We start from the raw sequence: 27,107 nt of genomic DNA, 5'->3' as shown, positions 1-27,107 counted from the left end.
TTTAATAGTTATATCTGCTCTGATACATCTCAATATCCTTGGATCTCTCTTTAAAGTCTGGCTTTCCTGGGCTGACAGCTGTATTCTTTGAGCTGTAAATGCTGCAATTCATGGTCTTCCCTTATGTTTTCTTGCCCCATGAGGTCCTTCTATGATATCTCACTAAACATCTGAAATCTCCCTTTCTCCCCATGATCTCCAGAGATATTTGGGTTCAGAAAAGACAGACAGCTCTGCTTAGATTCAGTCCTCTGCTGTATTCCCACGTCGTGTAGGGGCTGGTGTGGGATGTCGTAGTGGGGAGGCAGCTTCCATGGACTGAGCTGAGATGGCTCCAACCCACTGCACCTCAGCTTGCAGGTGGCTATCCCAGCCTGTGGGAACTTTCCTTCCTTGTGGGCTCTGACAAAGCTAAATCCTTGCATTTTAGCTGGAGGTGGGATCTAACCAAATTTGCACTTTGATTTCTGAGAACTGGAAGCTTGAAATATTGGAAACCTGTGTGTTTCAAGCACTAGGTGAGCTGATCAGTGGGATTTTGGGGTTGCTTGAGATTTTGATTGAGATACTGGATTGTTAATGGCCAACTTCTCATGTGCAGGACTGGCCACAGGACCAAGGCCCACCGCAAGCTGAGGATCATCTCCTGTTGGGAGTCATCAGCGTGACAGTGATGGTGATAGCCTTGCCCAGACCCAATGCACTAAGGATGATTTCCAACGCTGATTATGGCCTTTTTGCTGCTGGATCAACCACAAAATCCCTCCCAGGGGCAGAGTTGTGCCACGGCCTCATCCCTCCGAGGATGTGGGGGATGTTAGCAGAAACGGGGTGTGACCTACAAAGCTCAGCTCCGAGATGGAAGGACTTGGTGATGTCTTCAGATGTCCGAGGTCTTTAACTGCTGTCACAGCGGGTTGGGGGTGATGGGGAAGCCCCCGTGTGTCACCCTGAGGCTCAGGGCTGGCTGTCCTATAGAGCACAGCGTCCCCAAGGCAGAAGATTGCTTTGCTCACGGGCATCTCAGCAACACGATGCCGAAGCAGCCAATGTGCCTCTTAACCAGGGAGACCTGTGGAGGCAGGGGAGAAGGAAAGGCTCAATCAGTCCGAAAGATGCTTTGTGAAAGGGAGAAAAAACTTGCTGCCAGGCTTCCTTTGGAGAGCAATTCCACTCTACCTTTTTCTCTCTTTCTCTTTTGGTGCCATGCTATTCCTCCGCGGCCAGAAGGCTGCAGGCATTTCAGATCTCTTCTTCAAGTCCTTGTTTCATTAAAAAAAAAAAAAAAAGAAAAAAGAAAAAAAAAAGGGAAAAGAAAAACAAAAGGCCTGCAGAATGTTTTCTTCTAAGGCTCAGCAAATGGGAAGTGCACAATGCAGCTGTCTCTAAGCCTCTCTTCTACTGTCTCGGGGAGAAAGGAATTCGCCAAGCCCTACAGCCTGACTCACTCGCTGTGTGAGCATGAATTAACCAGGAATGTTCGAGAATTATTCCTGAATAATTCATGAACCTGAATTAATCATGCATTTTCATGAATTATTCATGAATAACTCATGGAAATGCAAGGTTTATTCATGCTCCAAAAAACCCAAGGCTTTTTCTCTTCTCTTCTGCATTCTCTCCCTGTAAGAAACAGACCTGAAATAAGCTAAGGAATATATATATGTATGTGTATGGGAAAAATAAGAGGAATAATAATGCTGAAACAAAACAAGCAGGAAAAATGAAAGGGATTTTTTATTTTTAATTATTATTATTATTTTTTTTTAATGCAGTGGGGACAGCAGGTGGGAGCTTCCTAAGCCAGACAAAGGAGACCTGACAAGAAACTGTGCTGAAGGGACAAGCCCAAGGCAAAGGAATGTCCGGTCACCTCCTCCCCTGGAGCAGGCAGCTGAGATCTGCATAGACAGGAGACATTTTGCAAGACTCAACACCTGGAGCAGTGCTAACCAGGCAAGGACGGGGCTCTGTTGTATCAGGATGTTGATCTCTCTTTCTCTCTCTTCCTTTCCCTTTCTCTGTTTGTGAATTTGTGTGGTTCTGTTGCATTTGGTAAGGCAAGTGAGCAACTGCTAAGTGGGGCAGGAAGGAGCAGCAGCAGCTGTTGAAGATCGGTGTTGCTTTTTTTTTTCTTTCTATGTTATAGAAAGGAAAAGTGCTTTAGAGAGTTTTTTGGGGGCTGGGGTTATTTGCTGTTTGGAATATGGAGCTCTTTAAGACAGCTGTGTTCTTGTGAGGGAGAGGTGTCAGCTGTCCATACACCCCAGTCTGCTTGGGCTCTCTGTACCCTTCCTGGGTCTGCAGAGGGCTGGGGTGCAGTCGCCTGCTGCAGAACATCCAGCCCTGTGGGAGAGGGATGTGGGGAGCGAGTTGCCATAGGATTCACTGGTGCATGGTCCTTCCCTCCCTGCAAAAATAAATCCCAGTGTGTCTGGGTCACGACAGGAGTGAACCAGGTGTGTGTCTGTGCCAGCAGGGCAGGCTGGGGAGTGCTACAGCTCCTGCATGCAGCTGATGAGTGCTGGGGGGGGGGGAGGAAGGAGAAAGCTCTCCAGGGGGAACTGAACCTCCCAGGTGAGGGGAATCTCAGCCAGACACAGCTTTAATGGGAATACGGAAGCAGAATAAGAGATTGCAGTAACTTGGGTTGTAGCTGCCTGTCCTGCCAGCTTGCTCCTATTCCACATCTCCCTTCCCTGCTCCAGCTCCCTGTCATTGGCTTTGTGAGCATCCTGCATGTACTGCCTGGCATGAGGGCTCAGCCTCACTCCCCAGAGCCACTGTGCCAAATGCTGCTGCAAAGTAGAGCAGGATGGGCTGCGGTGAGGCTCTGCCAGGGCCCTCAGGAGCTGCAGGGGTTGGTCCCTGCCTGGCTTGGTGCCCATCTGTGATGTGTCGGGTGAAAAACCTGAAAAGAAATCATCCCTGAGCTGGCACTGTGGCTCAGGAGGTTTTGGAAATCCCCACTAGCCTGGCTGCTGCTGTCCAGTGGTTTGAGCTGCAGGTCTAAGGACATCTCAAAGGACCAGGACCCAGAGGACCAGCTCCTTGCAGCTTTGCTTCTTGCTGCCTTAAATGACTCCTTCTCTGCTTTGTGCCTCAGTTTCCCCATGCATGAAACGGAGGTATTCTGATGCCCTCCTTATCAAAGCAGTCTGACATTTACTGGAGGAAATAGCTGTACAGGCAAAGGCACGAGCCTTTGGAATACACAGGGGTCTTTTAGAGTATTTTCTCTGCACTACCCTGATATTACATAGGTACAATCCTGTGTCCCTGAGCAATTCTCCAGGGATGGGTCTGGGGACAAGTAAAGCACGGAAGGAGAGGAATCCTGCTCATGGTAGCAGATTGGAACTAGGTAATCTTTAAGGTCTTTTCCAACCTAAGCCAGTCTATGACTCAATGAATAGGGAAGCAGAAATAACTGGTAGAAAAGATGCATGGACACATACTTTGTATCTCCAGGGCTCACTGCCTCGGGTAGAACTCCATTTGCTGAGCTTTCCTGCTCCAGGTGGGCAGCCCTGATGTCGGCCAAGCTCTACGTGCTCATCAGCTGGCCTGATGGCAGCCGTGTCATCAGCATGGAGAACATCAAGGAGCCCCGCAAGCCCTTCCATCTCTACGTTGTGGGTGAACAGGTGCTGGCCCGCTGCCCTGGCTTCAGTGGGCTCTACTGGGGGATTGTGGAAGGCATAAGTGGTGAGTGACACCCCCCCAGTTTGGGAATTCACAATCTGGGGCTGCCTGGGAGCAGCCCTAAAAGAGGAATTTTGATGCTAAAATGTCCTCCCTTCCTACAGAGCATAAAGATGCTTTGGAGAAGAAGCTGCTGGAAGATAGACAACTCCTGGAGAAGTTAAGTGAGTGATGTCTTTTCTTTGGACTATTTAATATGGTAGGATGAGGGTTCTGGTGAGGAGAGAATTGAAGATTGCACCTTTCTGCCTTCACTGGGATTGCTGGGTGGGAGGCTGCTGGGTGTTCCATCACAGCCTTAATATCAAGGTAAACAGCAGCACGTGGGAGCGGGGAGATGCACAGCACTGATACCCCATTACATGCATTGAGTGTCCACCTCTCTTTCAGAAGACGAACCAGCTGTCCACAGCATGATGCCACCCCAGCCAAAAAAATCCAGGAAAACCTTCCCAAAATGGACCCCGGTGAATGCATGCAGGAAATACCACACTGACAGGACTTACTCTGGGAAGCCACTGCTGCAGGCAGCTGAGCCCATCCTGCCCTGCGGTGCTGGCAGCCCCTCCATCACCAAGGAGAGATGTACCCTGAGGCCACCCCATCCCACCAGCACCTTCACCCCCACAGCCACTTTTGTCAGCCTGGCTGTGCCGGGGACTTCCCAGGGTGAGGAGGACAGAGCTGGCACCACTACCAAAGGTAACTGGCTGTAAACTGGGGCATTGACTTCTGGCTGTCTCCTGATGCGTGGGCTGGGTTAGGAATACGTGCAGTTGCCAGGAGATCCCTGCTTTGCTCCAGGTCTGTGGGGTTAGGATTCCATTTTCTGGTCCTTTCTACCAGGGAGGTCTCTTCCAGGAGGGCTGTCTGAAAGAGATGCATGTGTGGCAGCACAGAGTGTCTGCTCTACCATGTACCAACTGTTCCCTCTTGTCCATTCACTAGTGCATGTACTAAGCAGTTACAGAAATACCCCAGTGCATTATCTACTTGCTAGCTAACTGCAGTGTTCGGAGGCACATTGGCTCTTCCTGCCTTGCCCGCTGTGTCTTTTGTAATGGGAACAGAAGAAGCCCTTCAGATAGCTCCTCTATCTAAAAACAAAATCCTGGTTGTTTGATCCTGGAAAGCAGGTCTGGATCATTCTATTTATGCAAAGGGAACAATGTGATGCTGTTCAATCTAGCAGGAGTGTTTAGGTAATTTGTTCTGGAGACAAAGGGATCCAGGTGCTGCCCTTGTCAACAGCAGGCTAGTTCAGCTTGTTCCCCATCCCTGCCTCTTAGATTACGTTGCCCTGGCAATGAAGAGGAAGTCAGATGGCATCTTGTCCCAATGCCAGCAACACATCTGTCTGAACAGGTGAGACCTGAAAGTGCGGTGGGAACCTTGAATGTCTCATACTACATAAATTAATTTCAAACAGTGCAGTCTGTCCACTCTGGTCCTTTATGCCCTGGTGGTGCTTTCTGAGTAGATGTTAATACAGACTTAAACCCAAAGCACTGAGGATAATGGCGGTTAGTGTGAATGCATTGATCCTGCAGAGCAAGTGACTCCCTTGTGCTCTGGAGTCCTGGTCCCTTGGTGGGTCAAATGGGAGCTCCCAGCATCAGTGTGTGGGGCTTCCTCCATCTGCAAAGGGGTGCTCAGGAGGTTGTCTGCATGAGGAACCACAGGTGGTTCTTCTTTGTTCATTTGGTTTTGCTGTAAATGAAACCAGAGTTGACTTCGCTGTCAACCCTTGAATTCCAGATAATGCTCATCAAGAATGACCACAGCAGGAGTGTGGAGCTTGTGGCAGTGCTTTTTAGCTTACTTGTTTCTTCCAGCTGTGAAGATGGACAGCTGGACACTTTGCAGGACACGGGTGGTTTTGAGAGAGTTCAGAAAAGATCTGCTCCCAGTGAAACGGAAAGGTAATTAGCCAAAGGAGGCACTTGTTCTTAGCTGTATTTTCCTCCCTATAGGAAAGAACACTGAGTCTGCAGCTGGGTGACAAAACAGTGCCATTTGAGAACCAAGAGCTGCTCAGTGTGTACAATCAGAGCCCAGTGTTTGATCCGTTTGTAGAGCTCAGAGTTAGAGATGCAAGAAGGATCTAAGCCAGCTCAAAAAGCACAAAGCTTTTGCTTATAGCCATCAAAACGACACCTATCATGTTTGAGCGGGACTGCATTGCTTGTTTTATTGCCCATTACTTTGATGACGTGTACCCAGTGATGAAATAGCTACCGGGGACATTTTTACTGCAAAGAAACAGGTGCCAAAAATCACCTGATGGCACTTGCTTTGTCATTTCCTGCATGTCCATTCTTTCACACCGTGAATACATGCCTCCTGGGGCTTGCAGGCCTGATACATTTCCTTAAGACTGAGAAGAAAATTGAGCATCAAAGTCTCCTCGCGTGCATGACGAAGTGAAGTTGGGGGTTAAACTCAGCACATTTCTGGACTTTTGGAAAGCCCTGACCATGTCATTCGGTGCTCTTGCCTCACTCCTGGCAAAACTGGGTGGGCTGGTACTCTTGTCCTGTGCCCTTTTGCAGGAAGCAAACCAGCATGGCGCGGGTGGAGGTGTTTCAGCTTTCAGCAATGGCTGTGGTGAGGCCATGCTGTCTTGCCTGTTGCCTCAGCACCTGTTATCCCTTGGTTTAATTTTCCAGGGAGAAGATAGAGCAGCTGGAAAGGATGGTCTTGGACCTCCAACAGGACGTCCTCTCTCTGAAGAAGAAGGTACAGAGGCTGGAATCCCTGTCCTTCCAGGAGGAGCCCCACCGGCAGCCCTGCGAGGTGGTGGAGCTCTTCAATGGCTACACCAAGGAACAGCTCCGAGAAGCAATCCGCTTTGACCAGAAGATCAGCACTGCCTGCAAGACGCTGCTCTACAAGCTCTTCACGTCCGACTACATCCAGAGCCACTCCATCACGGGGCGCAGAGGCAACACTTTCCGAGAGGCAAAGCCCATGATGGATGAGCGCTGCATCAAAATCATCAGGGTGCTGCTGAAACAGAAGTTTGGGGACCACCTCAGCGACACGGTGATCACAGAGAAGATACAAAACGTGCAGAAAGCTCTGAGGCAGAAGTTTAAGACAGAATGTCTCTGACATGGGGGTGGTTTGGTGTCTCTGGTCCTACCCTTCTCATCAGTGCACCTGAGCGTCCCTCCCAAAAATATCGTGTCTGCATTGCTGCTGCTTGGCTGATTCCTCCTGAGGCACTGAAGAGGACACAGATCTTTCACAAATGTCTACCTGCATTAATCAGAGGGAAGTTTGCTCAGCTTGGCTCCAGGTTTGCACATCTGCCAGCACTTTACCAGTTCCTTCCACTACAGTCTGTGTGCCAAGCTCAACTTATGGCTGGGTGTTGACCCCTGGGTCTTTTTGATGAACACGCTCAAAAGATGGAGATTTCCCATTGGATCCAAGTGTGGGTTGGTGAGCCAACCTTGCAGTGGTCAGGGAGGGAGATTGGTGGTGGGGCAGGAGCTGCAGCCCCAACAAAGCAGCAGCTCCATTTGCACAGGGACTTGGGAGCACCCAATGTGACTTCTTGCATAGCACAGCAGTCCCCTCATCCTGTGGACAGCACCTACTCTCTTTTTGAATGCATACTGCAGCTTCTCATGGTAACAGAAGGGCAGGCTCATTAACACCATGCCATAAAACCTTCAGAGAAGGATTACTTCACTTTTTTCCCCCCTCTGTTTTAATGTGGCTGTCTGGAAGAAGTGTTTGCACTAATGAAGCCTGCTGAACAAGAGAATGTCTCCTATGGAAGTTACACTGCATTGATTTTCCTTTTAAAACTAGATTATTTCCATGGAGAAATCCTGCATGTTTCTGTGAATGGGGGCAAGCAATGGGGGCAAAAAGTGGCCAACTGCAGGTACACCTTTCCTTCAAAGATCAGACACATTGTGATGCAGCCATTATAATTTAAGTACAATGTTTGTAGCCTAACTAAGAAATGCCAGGTAGAATCAGCTACTTTCATTAGATGTGTTTAACAGTCATGCTGCATTGCTGGAGTCAGTAACTGATGATATTCCTTCTGTTTCTTCTTCCTCTCAACCATGTGAAGGTGGTGGGTGGTTTCTTGTTAGCATGGACCTTGATGTGAGCAGCAGCTGAACCCAATCACCTGTGAGTGCTGCACCTGGAGCCATGCTTACCTCTGGTTTATAATGAGCAAAATTGCCCCAAACAGCCCTTAAAATGTGGCTGCCATTCCATCAGTGCGTTACTGAGGACCTCAGGTTGGCCTTACTGCCCAGGTGAGCACCCCAGGAGATGCTTTGAGTGTTGGCTTACCAAAGGGAGGATCAAGGAGGCACAGGTAGCCTGATTTTGATGCACTTTGGCACCAGCCCATGGGGCTCTGTGCATCTCCAGTTTTCAGCTTCCCCAGCAGCAGGATGCAGTGGTGAGGATGCTTCCTCCAACCTGCTGAGCCCTGGGTGCACCTTCTGCCTTCATCCAACCTCCTGGTGCTTTGCCACATCCTTTGCCAAGCTGCAGCCTGGAAAGCCAGCTCACTAATGTTATTTAGTAAAATATTAAAACCCTGTGTTGCTTTCCTCCTCGCCGAGATGCCAATCATTAGCATGAAAGGAGGTAGAAAGCAAACTGCAGGGACAGACTGTGCAGGTATGATGGCTCCTGAAACAAGATGTCTCTAATTAGCTCCTCTGGAAGCAGCTGAACCTGGGAACCTTTCTGTCAAGAACCCCAGAAACCCCCCAAAATCAGGGCTGGGGGGGAATGGGCTGCTGGCTGCTGCCCGACTCCATGTGCAGCAGCCTCGGCACTAATGAGACCATGTTCAAATGGGCCCTTCCAGGCAATAAACTTTGGCCTCAGGCACTGCTGAAGGCTTTGATATGGCAGGGAGGGCTGAAGAAAGGCAACGCAGGTGGCTTTTCATTAAACTTCATTTGTGAGGTATTTGTGGAGGGGAGACAGCGGCTGCAGGCTAATTGGGAGCACTCAGACACTGACGATCAAGCACCTCTATGAGGAAGCCAGTGCTCTCCTCCCCTGAGCTCCAGCTCGGGCTAATCAGCCTCAGGAGGGGAGATCACAGCACAGGGATGGGGCTTCCCCTCGGGGATGAAGGGTCAGGGAAGATGGAGGAGGAGGAGGGTTTGTGCCAGAGCCACTTCACCTGGGGATATTCAAAGCCTGCATCCCTCTCTAAGTGATGGAGAGCAGCTTGACTGCACTGCATTAACCTTTCACTTTAAAGGAATTACTGGGAGAAGCAGGACAGGTCTTTCTGCTGAGATGAATCAGGTGAGGACATAACACCTTGTTAAAAGCAATGCTCCCGTTCAGTTTCTGGGCACTCTGGGTACTGGAGGACATGGGCAGTGAAAGCTGGGCTCAAACACAGGCTGAGCTTCAAGTTGAGAGCAGCCTGAGGAGGTGCTGCCAATGGGAGCTTACATGGGGAAAAAAATACAAGCTGCCAAGAGAAGAGGGAAATTCTCTGGTGCTCAACCCTATTTAGTTCAGTTTTATCTCCTTGGCTCTGCCAGGGGGGTTCCAGCGTCCAGCACAGGCAGGCTTTAATTTCCCATTTCTTGGCTCGTAAGAAACACACACCGCTAAGTCTGAATATCCATGCTGTGTGAATCCCCTTGGAAGTGTAGCACAGTTTAATGAAATCACACAAACTGTGAGCTTTGGTTAAAGGAATGATGTTAAAATGTAACGGAATCTTTTCTGGTGTTTTAATCAAGCCTTACAAAAGCTGGCTGCCTTTGCAAGAGTCCCGGGCAGCTGCCACCAGCTCCAGGAGGCGCCCTGAGCTTGCTCCAAGCAGAATTAGTGATGGAAGAGCTTTGTGCTTAGTCGTTCCAGATGCTCTACCAGCCAACCCAAGGAACTGGGATGCAAGCTAGAGAGAGCTCAGCTGCATGGCCGTGGAATGCTGAGATGCCAAGCCGTGCTCTCTCACTCTCAAAGCTCTCGTGTCCTTGTGGCATTCAGCACACAGAGAGCATCTCGACAAGTGGGTTTTGCTTGTTCTGTTCTGGTATGTCTTTATCTTATTTGGCTTTTAAAACGTGGTGAAAGACAGAGAATGCACCTGGAGACGTTGCCCCACATCCACACAGATGTATTGCATTAATGCTTTTGATTTTTTTTTTAATTTTTTTTTTACAGCAGTCACTTTTCATCATCATTTTCCATTTTTCTTGAAAGGATAACTGCATATTTTTGGAGAGCATGGCCACATACCTGGTAGGTGTGCAAATACATCGGATTTTATCTCTTTCATCTCTCTGCTTCAGTTACGTACTCATTACACATGATTTTTACCAGTATTTCTCTGTACATGATTACATTATTCAGCCTCATATCTTTCTATCTCCAGAATCTATTCAGAGTCAAATGGAACTGAGGAGATCGTTATTAAAACACAGAAAGCGCAGGAATAAAATTAACCGTAGCACCAGTTCTCTGTGTGCTGAATACACCGAGGAAATAAAAGGGCCTTCCACTTCTAATAAAATCTGGATATGAATTGCCTTGTAAGAGCCTAAATGAATTATGTTCAGAGGCCAAAAAGAGAGAAAAGAGGCAGCTTGGTGCCCTCCAACTGTGGGCTGTCTGCTTGCATTGCCTTGGTGTGCAGCATGCCATAGAAGCTCCAAAACCAGGTGGCATATTCTGCTTAGAGTCAGCTTTGAGATTGCCTGAACGGTTGGGCCATACATCCACCTGCAGCTGGAGGACATCCTGGTGACATATGGATTCCATGGAGGTTGCTGGCCCTCTGCCTGCCTCCTCCTGCAGGCTCAGCCTTTGATTCATCCTTGCCCAGGTGCCTCAGTGGAGGGGGAAGGACAGAGGTTTGATGGCTTCTCAACCCAATGCTTACCCCATTCTAATCCTCCCAGCGAGGATTTGGGGCATAGATACAGCTTCTCAGCTTCCTTCCCTGAGCACAGGAAGACAAGGGTTGGTGGGACCATGCTCCAGCATCCCCTTGCCAACGGCACGTGCCTGTTGTCCCACAGCATCGCACTCCTCCAGCCACATCATGCAATTTGGAGGCACGTTCTCTCTTAATGGTACGTCTTATTGGGTGAGTTGGGTTTTTTGTTTTTTTGGTTTTTTTTTTTTTTTACTTGGCAAATGGAGTTAGGTGGAGCAATGGGAGCTGTGTGCCTAACTCAGCAAGGGAGAAATTAGCACCCTGCAAGGCCGACGACTGCATGGTGCTTATTGATTGCTTCTCATAGATACAAGAAGCAGAGCCCAGTGTTGGGCATGTGAGGGATGAGGAAGCTGCAGAACCAATGTATTCCTGCTCATGAATAATCGTTAAACTCTTATGATCCAAAGGAGATGGGAGGTTATTATTATTTTTATTAATTCTAGTAGCACCGTGTCCAGAGACACAGAAGGTGGCGATGAATGACAGTTTGTGGATTCTGATGGTTTGCCCATTTTTCTCAGGAATTTGCAGCAGGCTCAGATCTGGTCCCATGCTCGTTAGGAGAACACTGTGTGGAGAAGAAACATTCAATAGTGAATGTTTGTGTCTGATTCTGCAGAGGGAGAATGGTGCACCGATGGCTCAGGAGCAACATGGAGCCTTTTTTCATCTCCTCTGTGCTTTCCTGGCCCGGTGCAAAGTTGGATGAAGTCAATGTTAACATCATTAAATATCTTCAGTTTAACTGAATTTGTCTGGACCAAGGGAGCAATTCAAAGCTCTATCTACCCACCATTCTCTGTGAGAAATAACCTGCTAACCCTGCCTGTCCCTGCAAAACTGCATCATAGATCTGCAGTAATCTTTGGTGACAAATGGTCTGAAAAGTAGAAAAGGAAGAAGCCCATGATTTTTTTTTGTGAGCAGATGAGCTGTCTGGATTAGGAAGGACAACAGAGGCACTTCCAGCTGCATGGTCGTTGTCCTGGTGTTTCTTATTAAAATTAACTGCCTAAAAATTGCAGTTACCATCAACTAGCTACAAGATGTTTTATTGTGTTCTGTGGTCCCTGGAGCTTACATACCCGAAGCTTGCAACCTGGTGATTAGGAATATCGTTTGGAAAAAAAACACAGTTTAACCAATACGGTGCAGTGCCAGCTTCAACGAGCTCTGCCTTTATGAATAATGAGGTGGACAAATGGGTGCTTCCCCAGGTGGCAGACTGAAACACAACCGAGCACAGAAATTGCTTTTTCATTTTTGTGGCTGAAAACGGGAAGGATGTTTTTGGAAAGTCACCCAACTGCCATCTCTTCCCATCCCCTCCATGAGATGCCATTGCAAGGTTGGGTTTTCACTGCAGAAGCCAGCGTCAGTTTTGCTCGGTAACTCCAGCCTGCAGAAGTTCAGATACAAGACAATCAGTTTATCAGCAATGAGTGGGATTCAATTTTCAGTCCCTAGATTTCAACAAACCATTGGAAAAATACAGCTGTGATTTTTCCCACAAACAGAAACTGGACGGGCTGCTGAGAGCTCTCATGTGGTTTGCTCACTTTACAGTGTTGTGTGCAGAAAGTGAATTGGCCAAACTCTGCTTCAAATGTGCATTTCTGGCATGACAAGGAAGCAAGTAACTCTCCTCAGCTTGGAATATCCTCCCCCAGACCATCGTGTTTATTTGCTTTACACAAAGGCAAGACTTTCTCTGGCTCACATGCGGATTTGCCATGTGTACTTCTCATTGAGCAATCCACCATGGCAGAAGAATCAAAGAGGTTTCAGCTCTTTCCCCTACCCTTGCCTTCCCTGTCTGACAGTGTTAATGAGTGATAATGCCTCATGATTTTTTTTCACTGGCTATTGCTGCTGAAAATTGCTTTGGTGCACTGGGACTCTTATTCGCTGGGTATAACAAGAGCGTTCTGCAAAGCAGAGGGATAAGGACTGAGGAAGTGTTGTATTTAGAAATCCTTTGTTGGTCTGACCTTTATCCTGTCTCAGAATCAACTTTTAAAGAGTGATTCCTATCCCACCTCACCAGGCGTTATGGAGGAGCAGCATCTCTCTCCCTTGCACAGAGATAACTCACACATCCAAAAGGTAACGATGCCCACTCCAATGGCAGAGACTTTGGGCACAGGACCACTGCCATTTGGGGCTCTTTATGAACGATGAATCTTAGATTTGTATAATAAAAGGCTGGAGAGCTGCTACGTGGGTGGAAAGAGTGGGACCCCATTCCTACACCTTCCTCACTGCCTGTGTCTGTGTACCGGAGGGCTCAGTGAGATTTGAGAAAATGATATTTCTTTTGAAGTGGTGGTAGCTGAAGCATGAATACAGTCACAAGGAATGGGGAAGTTTTTCTCATGTACTGAACCATTTGTTTGCAATGAATCTGCAGCAGAGCAAACCCCAGCGGGTCCCCAAGGCTGGAGCAGAGGAGATGCTTTGTGTGCTGTGTTGTTCTCCCTAAAATGTGCATCGTGGTTCACTGCATTGACTCCAAGCCCCCTTGGCTTTCACCGCCCCATGGGGACTGGGAAGAGGACTGGATGCATGCTGGGGCCAAATTCAGCCCCATAAGGGCTGTATGCAGCTGCTGTCCCATCAGCATCACCAAAGCAGTGAGAAGTTGCACTACTGAGTACACTGAGAAAATGTATTTGGCTTCTTCTGTCCTTCAGCATTTCCTGAAGGGGATGGACACAGGCGTCTCATAGGGCTGCAAAGCAATCTAGGATATGGTCAAGGCATAGCTGGCCATATGAAAGGAAGCTTCAAGACAGCTTTATCCCAAACTTCCACGATGATAGCAGTGCTGGGAGGCAGGGAGGGGTGGCACTGGGGATTTCTGGACTCACCGTGCACCATATCTGAAGAGATGGCAGCTCTGGGTATTAAATAGCCTTCAAGAGAACAGGAACAGCTGCAAAATGTTTTTTTGTTGACCAGTGGTACAGCTCTGGCTGCACTGAATCTGAAAAGTCAGCAAGTAGATTAAACAGTACAGTTTAGCTCTGAGGGCTGAGCATGGGGCTCACCTCAGAAATGGGTTCTCAGAAACCGTAATTGAAAGAAAATGTGATATTTCTAAATCTCATAAGGCTGGGAATCTGCCGAGAGGCACAGGCGGAGTGATGGAGCGCACGTGCTGTGTGTGCCCATCCTGCCTTTCTTGTCAGCGTCTCATTCGGTGTTGCCATAATAATGAGCATCCGCTCCCATCAAAAAATACAATAAGCTCATTACTTATCTATTACACATGCTTTCCTTTCCTTTGCCCGTTTTTCTGTGTGGGGAACGGTATGTGTGTTGCTGTTGCAGGTATGTTGTACGTGTAAATGGAACTATCACTGCGTATCCCTGCTCCAGGAAAAGGGCAGGGCAACAGTGGGCGCTCCTTTTTCCTCCGTACGGAATGGAATAGCTCAAGGTACCAACCCTCATTTCTCAGAAACAATTTTACTTATGTCTTCCCTGGACATAAAGGCACCTGTTTTCCTCTGTTTAGAAAAAAAAGATAATAATAAAAAAAGAGGAAACAAGTCCTCACTTATTCCCACTGTTCAACTTTGATAAAACTATAGCTTAGAAGACTCTACATATTAATAGCGTGAATCACTTAAGTGAGGTACATTATGTTTTCAATTTCCATGATGCTTTTAGTGCAGGCAACTTATCAAGGGCTGCCGTTTAATCTGCTGTAGCAATCTTGAACATTAAAGCCAGGTTATTGCACAAAGGGATGTATTCCTTTCGCTGGGGAGGTTAATATCACCTGTGATTATATTTGACATTTGGGCCCGGCGTATTATTTCTCCTACTGTGTCTGAACGTAACTACCCACTCCTCGCATGAACAGTGTTTGAAGTGGGTACATTTCAACTATCTGCACACATCCATGAGTGTCATCCTAACAGTCTCATCACTGTAAATAAGAAAAGACAATTTAATGAACAACATAGGGAGGGTGAATTCAGGAAATGAAATTTTATGCAGAGGGTAAGCAAGCAAAAGGGAGAAAAAATTGTTGTTGTGCTATGCCTGCTGGAGAAACTACAAGTGGGGAGAGGGTGCCATGCTGCTTGGAGGAACGTCTCCAGAGAGCAGCCCTAAAGGGACGATGCTGAATGCAGCTGACGTGTTCCCAAGGCCTCCCTGCTGCCTACAGGTGTTCAAAACGTGACCCCTGAGAAATGGGGACAGAGCCAGCAGCTGGCATCCCAGACTTGAGGGTACTTTATGCCCTTCAAAGCCGATGGACTCTGGCTGTAGAGGTGCTTGAATCTGAGCCTAAAAGGACTCTTCAGAGCTGAAGATGGGAAAATCCACTTTGAGTCTCGGTGCTGGCCTAGTGAAGATGCTAATCCTCATCTAGATGAAGTGTCTTTCGTTCCACAGCCGAGGGAGCCTGTGTCACGGATATCAGTGACTCATCTGTGCCTCTCTACATGAGTAGTTATGCCAACTTCAGCAGCTCATCTGCTTTTTGAACCCCACTTGCTCCCTTTTGGCTTTGATAAGAGCAGACTTACTGAAGGGGAAGCTCAAGATGAGCACAAATCACTGGGGGATCTTACTGCCACTTAATGCCAGCAAGACCTAGAGCTGAGCAAGGTCTTAGCAAAAACAGGGCCTTTCTACTTAAAACGTCAGCTCCTTGGCTTTTGGTTCTGGCTCTGCATTAGCAATGCATGGAAACCAGCAGGACCTTGTTGGAGCCTTTAGATTTTTTCCTTTTTTGGTCGTAATCCTGTTTTATTTTTTATCACAGTTCTATTTATGGCTTTGTTTCAGCCTCGGAGCCTTGGTTATGTCTTAATCAACTGTGAAGGCAGAACAGTGGGCTTAGAGGGACACGAGGAGACAGCATTTCAGGAGAGGAAAAGAGTAAGTGGAATTCAACTACCACCAATTTCTGAGGCACAGTGATGTGTTACTGGATATCATGAAGGACTCAAACAACCAATCTTGAAAAAAAATCCTGTTCCCAAAAATCCACGTTGTCAAATGCTGTTTCTACAGCCCCTTCCTTTGATTTATTTTCAAAGCCAGCTGATCATGCTCCCATAATCTCTTCTGCTTTCATCTTTTATCTTCTCCTAACACTGAGACTACAGTGGAGGAAAGACCCCAAAGAGCAGCAGCAGCGACTCCATCCTTCATCTGAAGCCATGCAGGCAATGTGAGACTGATGGAGCTGTGCAGGACTGAAATGTCAGAACAAAGCAGCCAACAGAAGAACAAATATTGTTTCCAGGATCTCTGAGCATCGCTTGGGTAGAGATGCCTACACAAGGGATCAAAGCCAACTGCCCGGCCAGGCGTTGCTGCAGTGTTTGTGGCACGGCTTAGGGGAGCTCCAGGGGTGAGTTCAGAGCACAGAGAACCTTGCCTGTTGTTTCAGAAGAAGTTGAGTGAATTGTTTTATGGTTTTTCACCGCACAGCCCTTTGTGCTAGCTGACAGTTTTCTTTGTGTCAGCCCGAATTCTTAAATCTGTGTGCTGTGATTTCAGCCGTGGCACAGCATTGCTCAGAGGGAAGTGCCAATGGAGATGAGCTGCTCTGGCTGGGGGAAGCCCCTTGTGAATGCACCTCTCCCTTTCCCTCATCCCCAAACACACCTGCATTCAGACCCAGCTTGAATAGGGACTACTGCATTTATATAATGGTGTTGGGTTTTTTTTTGCTTCCAAATGACTGCAATTTTGTTTAACATTACCACTGAAGAGCTCTGTAGTGTTTTTCTGAGCTCTGAATACAAGAGCTCCTTGAATCTTTCCCTTAAGTGTTCCCATTGCCATCAGGAAAGAATATGAGAAGTGTGTCCCCGACTTCCACTGTCTCATTTGGAGGCTGTGATTCATGTTTTATAGCATCCCGCTCCCATTACTGCCAGCTCTGCTTTCCCAGGGTTCACTCTGCAGTCTCTCCCATGGCGTTGGGACTAATGAGTTTTTATCTCCTGTGGGTTTGTACCCATTATCTCCTATCTGCCCCCAGTCACTGACCTGGAACCTCCGTCCTGCTCCTTTCCATCCTACCCAGATGCTACAGAGCACGGTGGCTGCAGGCCTGGAGGCTGGCACACCAACAACAGCACTGGGTCTAATGTCTTAATTCATTTTGTTTGCTTTATTTGAGCTTCTGTTTTCATTAACTTCAATGTGAGACCCTTCCTTCCTTTCTTCTACATATCCTTCCACCCACGATTGGATGGTTTTTAAATAATGTTACTGAATTGACCATGGAATGAGGATAGATCAGGCAGAGCATCTGCAAGAACCTCAGCTCCTTTGGAAATGAGGATGGAAATCTGGTTGCAAGGCTCCTGAAAGTGCAGGGAGAGATTCACCCACAACTGATGCCAAGGATAATTCCTACCCAGGGACGCATGTGAATGCTGTTTGATTGGAGCTTGTCAGCGTTTTGCTGGAGAACAGCTGGGCATGCTACTGAAAATGCCTGTCCTATCAACATGCAACGCTGCCTTTGCTCTCCCTGCTAAGGATGGCACCGTGGGCAAAGCTGGGACTTTCCTAATAGGTGGTAAAATCACCAGCTGGGCGATGAACTGCTTCATTTCAGTGTTTGTGGGTTAGAATCATAGAATTGTTCGAGTCAGAAGGGACCCTAAAAGGCCATCTAGTCCAACTCCCGTGCAATGAACAGGGACATCTACAGCTCGGTCAGGTTGCTCGGAGCCTTCACCAGCCTGGCCTTGAATGTCTCCAAGGATGAGAAGAAGACTCTCAGATGTTCCTGGTTCATCATCACCTTGAGAGTTTCAGCACTGGGGGATAAGTCACTTTCCTGGGTCTTTGCTCATCTGGAAGGGCTGAGAATTCTGTTTGGGGTTCATCACAGGAGATTTCTCCCCTTTCAGCTCTGAGTGCTGGTGCTATCCAGCCCTTTAATGCCCTGATCCTGCTGCAAAGGGGAACTAGTACCCTGTGCCAAGTTCCACGCTACAGAAGCTCATCCCCTGGAGCTTTCTGCACCCTCAGCTGCTGCTCTCTGAGTAGGGTGCTGCAGTCTAAGCGCTTTGGTGAGCTTTAAGTCATGCACTGAGTTACTGAGTGGATGTGCTCTGCTTGACTGAGCCTTCCATGTTCTGGGAAATGAGATAAACACTGGCACAGGCTTTGCATTGCTAATTAGCATGCAGTAAATGAGTTGGCATCCCGTGCAACAGGCACTGATGACACGGTAGTGATGCTGACTGGTTGTATGCGATGCCTGCTGCTGCAGGGCAGGGCTGCCTGGCTCCAGTTTGATTGACCATCGCTCCTCCATGAAGCCTGGTGCAGCCCCAGCTGGAAGAGAGGGGCACGAGATATCACCACCTCACCAAGAATAACATTCTGGCCTCTATCCCAAAAGCTGAGGGGCAATTTTCCCATGAATATCTGCAACAAGAATGGATATTTTCAGGCTGTGGTGTGGACTCTGCTCCTCTTCTTCCAAATTGGCCCCAAAACGTTGCAGTGATTATTTCCATCTCTAGCAAACACAGATGTGTGCCTGCAGTGGTTGGTGCTGGGCCCGCTTCTCCTCTGGTGGTACAGGGGGTCAAGAAGTCTGGTTACAGTGGTGGAGGAGAGTAGTGCTGACAGTTCAGTTAATGCAAGGATTAGGAGACAAAACCCCAGCAAGAGAATGTTTGCAGATGGTAATCGATAGGTCGGAAAACAGTGCAGTGATTTCACGTACTTTGAGAACTAATACGAGCCCACTTAATTGCCCAGGGAGAACCACGGGTAAGTGTCTGATCTGGTGCTTCCTCACGTTGGCTTTGCTTTATGTTTGGCTGTTCAAAACCAGCACCACTTTGGACAGTTTCTTGTACAAATAAGAGTGAAAGCAGCACTAAGTCCTTCATCACAAAGTACAGAAGCATTATTCTTCTCTCAGGCTTGTTTGTAAGTCATATATTACAGCTGCAAAAGCAAACACTAGTCCATCTCTGTGTCCACTCAATAGTATTAAGCCGATATAAAATACAATGTTCTCTCCATGGTTCTGAGAAGCCCAAGGATACCATGAATTAACCAAAGAAATGAAGGACTTGTAATCTTTCCCTTTGAAAATCCCCCAGATGGGAGCCCTGTCCCTCCCTGCTCAGAGCCATCTGCTTCCTGTCCCTGGTAACCAAGGGCTCCTTCAGCCCCAGCCTCCAGCTTTGCTGGGCATCACCCGTTGGCCCATCAGAGCTGCTCTGCTTAGGGAAATAAGTGCTGCCATGTGCAAGTCTGGCCACGATGTTCTTTTCTCAGCTGTCTGGGTGAGTTTCTGTGCATGGTTACATACCTGTTGCTAAGCTCCTGGTCAGCTGCAAGCAGTGATGCCTACTCTGCAAAGATGCAAGCACTTTCCTCTGGGTTCTTGCTTTCCTTAGCCCTGAAGGTGTTTGCTCCTCTCCACTTGCAGTGTTTGCTGTGCTGGGACCTTGGGGCTGTGCTGAGGAAGCCACGCGGAGCAGTGGGGTGAGGTGAGCCATTGCCTGGGCCTGCTTGGCACCAGGGGGACAAAACTCATACTGGGCTTTTCTTATGGGGAGATAAAAGTGAACAAGCCACAGATAGGGCTTTTTTTCTTCCAGTGCAGCCTGTCTGAAAGCCTGTTGGAGCCTGACAGGCAGATGAGACATATGGAGGTTAGCATTGTAGATTCTTCCAAGAGAAGAATGATATTTTATAAGTGCAATTTTTTTCCCCTTTGAATTCATACTGCCACAGGATTAGTTATTACTAAGCAGCAGAAGTAGCAATAGACTTCTGATGCACCACAGTACTGTTCAGCTTAAGGAAATTAAAGATTGTGTTGGTTGGCTTTGTCTTAAACCCCATCTCTCTGTCTGTATCTCCCAGAACTTCTCTCCCAAACATGAGCATCTCATATTGCTTACAAATGAACAGCTTCTGCTGGAGGATTTATAGCCATATGCAGTCAGATCTAGTAATGACTACGGCTTCTATTATGGAAATTGTTTAGCTGGTGCTAGGGCTTGGGTTAGGTATCCCCTTTTCCTCTGAGACCCTGCACATCCTATAAGGCAATGAGGGCTGCTGTGTCCTAACCCTGTGCCATACGATGCCCCACCCCACACTGCCCAGGGAAAAGTGGAACCCCAACATTTGCAGGGGCAGAAATCACAGCGGTCAATTGAGATTATGGAGTCAGAGGGTCTTTGGAGCAGTGCAATCCTTTAAGGACACTGCAGCAACACGCTTCTAGCAGCCAGGAGATGTTTCAGTCTCGTCATGCTGGCTCAAGAATCTTATTTATTTGTGATGACAGCTTTGCTTTACACAAGGGAATGCTTATTGACTGCATCAGTTCAAGCAAGAGGTGTTATCCCCAGGCAGAAAGGCTGATGGGCTTCCTTCCTCTTGCGCTGTTCCAAATCCCACCAAGCCATGGGAAATGATAGAAGGAGACAAAACTTTGGCTGTGTGCAGTGCAGGGATGTGATTAGAGCCAGCTGGAGACGATACCTCGCACCTCGGTGTCTGACTTGAGGTGGTGCAGCGGTAGCATTGTGCCGGTGATGCATCGGCACTTCAAAGCACTGAGCTCCCTCTCTGGCTCAGGCTCCAAGCAGATGCTGGCAGGCGATTGTAAATCCACACTGAGATGGGAAAAGAATCGCAGAATTGAGTTGGAAGGGAACCTTCGAGGTCATCTGGTTCAGCTCCCCTACAGCGAACAGGGACACCTGCAGCTCAGTGAGGGTTTTCAGAGCCTGGTCTCCAAGTCTAAGGTCATTGCTCGGCTTGTTTTCAGTGCTTAAGTGCATCCAGTAAAGACGGAGGTCGTGCAGCAACAGTTCATGCCAAACCATCTCATTTTCTTCCAAAAGGAAAGAAAGAAATCAAGAAAACCTAATTTACAACCCAGCTTCGACTTTCTTCTGGGATTTAAAACAAACAAACAAACAACTGCATTACTTATAATCTTTAATTTTTAGGCAGAATGTAATCCATCTTCTTCAGAAAAGTACTTTCAAACTAAGAAAAACTCCTTCTAAAAAGCAGCCTCAGCTTGGATTGGAGGTGCCCATCAGCAGCCAGCACGCTGCCATCTCCCTGTGCTGCCCTCAGTAAGGAGGGGAAGCAATGGCACACCAGTGATTTTGTCTGGCCTGCCCCGCTGTGTGCAGCATTGCAATGAGGTGGGCAGACAGCTGGGTAGCTGTGCAGCTGCCACGACGGCGGCGTGCAGTGAGTCTTGGGGCAGTCAAAGGATTCATGCCTTCCACCTGTACTCCTTACTTATTTATTTGAAATGAAATAACCAGAAATGAAATTTCTGGTTACGCCAAGCCGTGCTGAGGGAGTTTTCTGTGCAGAAATCAAACTTTACTGGAGGGTTTATTTTGCTTGGCACGTTCCTCCCTCCCTCCTATGCGTGTACCAGCTCTCCCCATTGTCTCATTGCCAGCTGTTTTCAAATAGAGGAACTGGGCTATCATGTGAATATTTAGGGTTGTGGGGTTTTTTCCCCCCAAAGTAAATCTGTGCTAATTCCTTTAGAAATAAGGCCGTGTCCCCATGCACATGCATTTCTTCTCCCCTTTTACAGGCCTGCTTGCAGTGCTGCTAACAGTCCTGGCCTTGCTGTTAGCTAACTCTTTCAGCCCAGGAGGATGGAGCATGACAGGATGAGGAGAAATGACCTCAAGTTGCACCAGGGGAGGTTTGGGTTGGATATCAGGAGAAAGTTTTTTACAGAAAGGGTTGTTAAGCACTGCAATAGGCTGCCCAGGGGGGTGGTTGAGTCACCATCCCTGGATGTGTTCAAAGACTGTTTGGATGTGGTGCTCAGGGACACGATTTAGAGGAGGGTTGTTAGAGTTAGGGTAGCATGGTTAGGTCGTGGTTGGATTCGATGATCTTTAAGGTCTTTTCCAACCTGAGCAATTCTATGATTCTGTGACAGCCTTCACACTGTCTGGGGCTGGAGAGTTCTCCATTAGAGCTCATCAGTAGCTGCAGTCCTCCTCACTTGTTTTCTCCTGCTCATCATGAAAATCAGCAGTGTGTTCATTTCTAATGTCAGTTTGTGGATACAAAGCCACTGCCAGTCTCAGCACAGGGAGCTGCAATCAACGTTATGGGTAATGAGGAGGTCTCAAAGAAATGAACACGTGTCAATTGCTTGAACTGCCTGACTCAGGCAGGGGAAATCAAAGGCAATCACTAAAAGTAGATAAACCCCATCCTGGCACCGCTAACACAGGGCTGGTTGATTTCCCACTTAGAATCATAGGATCATTAAGGTTGGAAAAGACCACGAAGGTCACCAACCCCAACCCATCTCCACCATGCCTGCTAACTGTCTCTCTTCTACAGAGCTCCTCCTGTGCCCCAGCTGTGATTCCCCTGCCCTCCAACCATACCCACCTCCACCAAAATGCGTTCCAGATGGCCTATATCTGCTGTGAGTCACTCCTGTTAGCAGCTCCTTTTTTACCACCTCAGTCCTCCAGCCACGTATGGCACCTGTCTAATTTTAGCCCTGTGAGTCACCCCATTGATACCAAACAGGGAAATATTCCTCGCCTCTCAGTCAGTGGAGATGTCTGCTCCATGCATCCCGAGGACCAACTTCGTTGGCGGGGTCAGTGCAAATATACAAACAGCTTTGGGCTTGAGGAAGGACATTTAGCACAATGCAAGGCCAATGGCTGCTGCTAATTAAAGCACAGTGAAAGGCCAACTGCACGTGGACTGCCAAGAAAAACACTTCTGTTGCAGCTTTTTTTTCCTTTTCCCTTTCTGAAAACAGAAAAACATAGAAGTGCGCATCTCAAACTTCCTCATTTTAAGCTGATGCGTTAAAGACCTGTCACAGTCAAGAGGAACAAATAATAATTTTAACGTTCAATTATGTGATTTTTTCCCTTTAACCCGAAGTGTTGTTTTAAGTGGGTTCAACAATGAAATCTTAGTTAGCGGAGATTGAAATTCAAGACAGCTCCAAGGAAGATGAACCATTTAACTCATTTTAATTTCAGCTGCCTCTGCGAGAGTCAATGAGAATAAACCAAAACGATCCATTTGGGCATCAGTGGCGGAGGAGAACAGAAGATGAGTATTGGAGCCTACACATCAGCATGCATTTGTATAGGCTTGATATTTTGTTATGTAGGAATCCTTTATTCCAGATAGTCAAGGAGCCCAAGATGTTACAGAAATAATGGAAAATAAGGCAGAGTGTTTCTTTAGCAGATCCACACCCATGCAAGATTACTGCTTTTGCAGTCACTTTGCAGCGTGGCGCTTCAGTTTGGGCTTTGCATTAGCTTGCAAACCCCATCTCGTAGGTATCTTCTGTATGTTTAAGCACCAAAGTGTCCTAAGGATCATTGTGCAGCGGTGAAAGAAAAAGCCCATTTGGGGTTTCACTTTGCAATAGTGGCTGGCTTTCTTTTCAGTCAGAGAAAAAGCATTTCTCACAGCAGAGCCTCACTCTTTTCTTTTTCCTGGGTTTCCGAAATGAGTTTGTAAGTCTTTGGTAAGAGAAATGGTGTGAATCATTAAGATGTAATATGTGCTGATGAGTCTCCATTGTGGAAGTCGCTCATGGGCTGTGAGATGTATAGAGACTTTGAAATGGCATTTTCCCCCAACGGCCACTTGCAAACAGAGCAGCAGTAAGGCTCGGTCTTATTGCTTTTCCTACTGCTGCTGGAAGAGGTCCTTGCAATGAGCCTCTTAAATCTGATTCACAGCCACCAACTTCATGAGATGTGCTGCAGGTTGCTTTATGCTGCTCCCTGAACTGCCATTTCCTCAGCTCTGGAGAAGGGATTTGCTGCATGATGTCAATGGATCAGCGTTGCAAGGGGTCTCCCAAAAGCCATTTGAAGAGGTTTTGCAGTCTGTCCCTAGGGATTTCCAGCCACAGGTGTTTCCATGTTATCTCAGCCAGCAGCAAGCAGCGGTTATGCTCATATTTCTGTTTAGATTTCCCAGTGGTTGCTCAGATAAGGACACCTTTTTGCAATGCACGACAGCTCTGGTCTGCAAACACTCTCAGGTGAGATCCTGGGGGCAGATGCAGGACAAGAGTGATGGGACTCCCTGCATCTGTGCTACGAAGGAGCTCACAGCTACTTGCATTCAGATGTTGGGATGCTCAGAGCCTACTGCAACACCTACAGTGTATGCACACAGGAGTACAGGTGTTCATGCAGGTACCTAAAGGAAGATCAGCAGGATACAGACTTGCAGTAGTAGCACTGTAACAATGTCTTTCTGCTGCAGAAAAACCCCAACAAGCTGTTCTGCCACCCTGAAGTGTAAGCTCCATAAAAGGGTGATGAAGGAAATTCAGTGCTGAGGTTGGCTGTGTTCTTGCACAGGGGATGTGCATGGGAATCTGCAGTATGGCAGCTAGACAAGGCACTAAGCTTGGCCACAGCTGCAGGTAATTAATGAATTAACTCTGCCTTTCTCCTCCTCCCCAGCCTACAAATAGAGGCCAGCGATGGCTCAGAGCTTCTTCCAGATGAGCTGGAGACAGCAAAGGATTTTGGCCAGGCCTTCTTTAAGTGAGTATCTCTGTGTTCTCAAGGAGCAGTTTTTGTTATTGTGTTTTCTTCCTTCTAAGAAAATACAGGGCAGCCTCTTGCATTTTGTGCTGAGGTGCAGATGGAGGGGAGGGATCCCCCCTGAAAGCAAGCAGGAAAAGTTTGTCATCCTGAACTTCATAGGAAATTACTCACTTGTTTTGTCAGTGTGAATATCTTTGCTTCCTAAAACCTAATTTGATGGATGTGTGCGTTATCCCAGCAGTGACAGTGCTTAATGCTCTCAGACTGGTTCATGCCTCTATGCAGTTCTGCTGTGCTCCATGACTTATCTAAAAGCCTCTGCTTCAGCAGCCCTGCTAAGCAGCTCAGTGAACGTACCAGAGCCCCTTATGGGCTGCAGAGCAGGTGATTTGGGTGAAGAGGCCGACTGCACTTGTTGCACATGGAGAGGAAAAGCAGCATCCATGGATGCTCCCCCAGCACACCTCCAGGGTGCAGAACAAAAACCACAAATGCAAATTCTGTTTGGGAACTGGGAGAGAAGTTGGTAAGGTGGGGGGGGAGGCAAGCAGGAGCCAAAGTTTGTATGGAGTCCATGAGGAAGCTGGGCAATCCTGGTTGTTTGCTATGGAAACCAGCAGCTGGGTTTGGGGCATGAGTAGGTTTGCTGCATCCAAAACTGGGGCTGGGCAGGGTGCCTACAGCTGTGCTTGCAATGGTACTCACATCAGAATTACAGCCTTTTCCTCCCTGTGAGCTGAGATTTAAGCTGTGTCCTGCACAGGAGGAACTAATTAAGCCACCAGACTGAAATCCCTGTTGTAAAATCCTCTTTTCCACCTGGGCATATTTCCCCGTGAGCAGCCTGATGATGACAGCCAACAAGAAACCTGGGAGAGGAAAAACCCAAACAGTGGTGTTTGCATGGTAAAACTCAGCACAGCGGCTGCATAGGAGACAAGAGCAATAAGCAAAGATGAGGTGCCATGGGAGGGAAGGGAGAAGCAAGCATTTTTCTAATCCCTGCATTTGACAACTAGTTCACAGGAATACCTTGGGGAAGGCAGGGGCCTTCTGAGCATATTTTCTTTCTAAATAGATCTATAGATACACTAATTAGCCAGAGGAGAAGTGCAGGAGTTAATCCCTAATTATGTAAATGTGTTGTTTCAATTAATTAATGCACGTGGCACTTGTGCTCTGGTGATAGGCACCCTAAGGAAAGACAGGCATGAACAAGAATAATCATATTTAACAGTCTGCTCCCATTTATTCCTCCAAATGTGATCGGTGTCAGACCTTCCCATAATCTTCCTCTATAATTCATTGTTGCTCATCGTTGCCTTGTTATAAATTATCCGGAGTCATGGGCTGGAAACGATAGTTTTGCAAAACAACAACATGAAAAACCTGCTTGTTTGATGGATGGGTAAAGGAGTATGAAGGAGGAGGGGGAAGTGCTGGGTTCTGCATTGACTCTCACCCTGCCTGTTGGGGTCTCCATCCCCTGGGGCAGACTGGGAGGAGCACCCATGGTTGGATGCCTGCAGTTTGGGTGCTGTGGGGTTGTCTGCTTGGCTGCGTAGGGTGATGGCTGGAGGGAGTGGGGAGAGGAAAGCAAGTCACCAAAGAGTGTATTTTGAGCCATTAAAAAAAACTCTTCCATTAATAAGGGCATCGCTGACCTTCTTAAACAGGACTGCCCAAGCCCTGTTTACAGCCTCATGCAAGCACAGCAAAAGAAAGATCCAATTTCTCCTGTTTTTCCCCCCTCTAAACGCTAGCATTTCAGCTCAGACAGTGACTGCTAAAGATAATAAACAGACCACATTTATATAAACCTAAGGGGTCTGCAATGTGCTATCCATGTTGTTTCTCAGAACTGGAAGCACTGCACTGGAATCGAAAGCTGCTTTGTTAAGGAAAAGGCACAGGGGGAGTACAGGGCTGGGCAGGAGAGGCTGCTCGTGGTGTGGGTGAGGTTTGTGGCTGAGCCCTGTGGTGCAGACAGGGGTTGGTGGGCAACCTCTGCTCTGCTGGCGCAGGCTGTGTTTTCTATCAGCAAGATAAAAATACTCTAAAGTGGTCCAATGGAACATTTTGCAACAAATAATTGCCTCTTGGACTGGGCTAAGCCTGCTTTTATTAAAAGGCAGGGCAGTGCCAGGTTTGTCTGAGGCCTCCTTGGAGGGCTGAGGTGTTTGCAGAGGTTGTGCCTGAGCTGTTTTTGAGACTGACAACAAACATGCTGGTATTGCAGCCCGTCTCCCTGGGGCTCGGAGCGCCAAGGAGGGGTGATGCTCTGGCTGGAGGATGCATGGGTTGTGCTCAGATTCAGCAGCAAAGAGCTTAAGGTTATGCTGGGGATGTTGAAGTTCATGGGTTTTTGGGGTACTTCTGGTTTTTGGCCACTGTGTGATTGGCATCAGCATCACACTGCAGGAGAGATGACAAATAGAGTGGTAAATAGTGTCTGGGGAAAACTCATTGGAAGTAAACTGCTGGTTGTCAGCCTGGATGGGAGCATGCATGCCTGAGCTGTTTCAGTTTGTGGGCCACGTCCCTCTTGTAAACCACCAGTTGAGTTTTGAGCCTCTTTTTCCCTTTCCTTCCTGCACTGTGACTTCCCCCGGGGTTTTGTTCTTCTCCTAGAAAGCAGGGAAACCAATTCCTTCCCAAGTCCACTGGGGCTTTCCAGTGTTTCTGGGTCTGGAGGAGGAAGGGTTTGCAGGAGCAACTTGAGCCAGGCACCACAGGGAGCTGTGCTGTCCCATGGTGTGAGCCACAGCCAGCCCCACTGCAGCCACCTTATCGCCAGCACTGCAGCGATGCGTGCTGCAATCAAAAGTTGATTTTCTCTATTCAACGGGAAAAAAAAGATAGTTTTTGGTGAC

General features: G+C 47.8%; 1 protein-coding gene across 2 annotated transcripts; it reads left to right on the top strand.

The window, feature by feature from the left end:
• The first annotated feature begins 604 nt into the window (after positions 1-604).
• Positions 605-14,222, top strand: LOC419250. Of its 2 annotated transcripts, XM_046903024.1 has the most exons (8): positions 605-1,625; positions 1,776-1,956; positions 3,472-3,708; positions 3,810-3,869; positions 4,096-4,407; positions 4,995-5,070; positions 5,541-5,627; positions 6,375-14,222. In XM_046903024.1, exons 3-8 carry the CDS (start codon positions 3,534-3,536, stop codon positions 6,817-6,819), a joined length of 1,155 nt encoding a protein of 384 aa, XP_046758980.1. In that variant the 5' UTR covers positions 605-1,625; positions 1,776-1,956; positions 3,472-3,533; the 3' UTR covers positions 6,820-14,222. The 2 variants fall into 2 exon arrangements, with proteins under 2 accessions (XP_046758980.1, XP_429641.4); XM_429641.5 differs by lacking the exons at positions 605-1,625; positions 1,776-1,956 and having other exon boundaries at positions 3,339-3,708.
• The last annotated feature ends 12,885 nt before the right edge of the window (positions 14,223-27,107 follow it).

This window comes from Gallus gallus, chromosome 20 (assembly GCF_016699485.2).
Source record: "Gallus gallus isolate bGalGal1 chromosome 20, bGalGal1.mat.broiler.GRCg7b, whole genome shotgun sequence".
In the NCBI taxonomy this organism is placed as follows: domain Eukaryota; kingdom Metazoa; phylum Chordata; class Aves; order Galliformes; family Phasianidae; genus Gallus; species Gallus gallus.
Note: the sequence above shows the minus strand (reverse complement) of the source record. Positions and strands in the feature narration are given on the sequence as shown.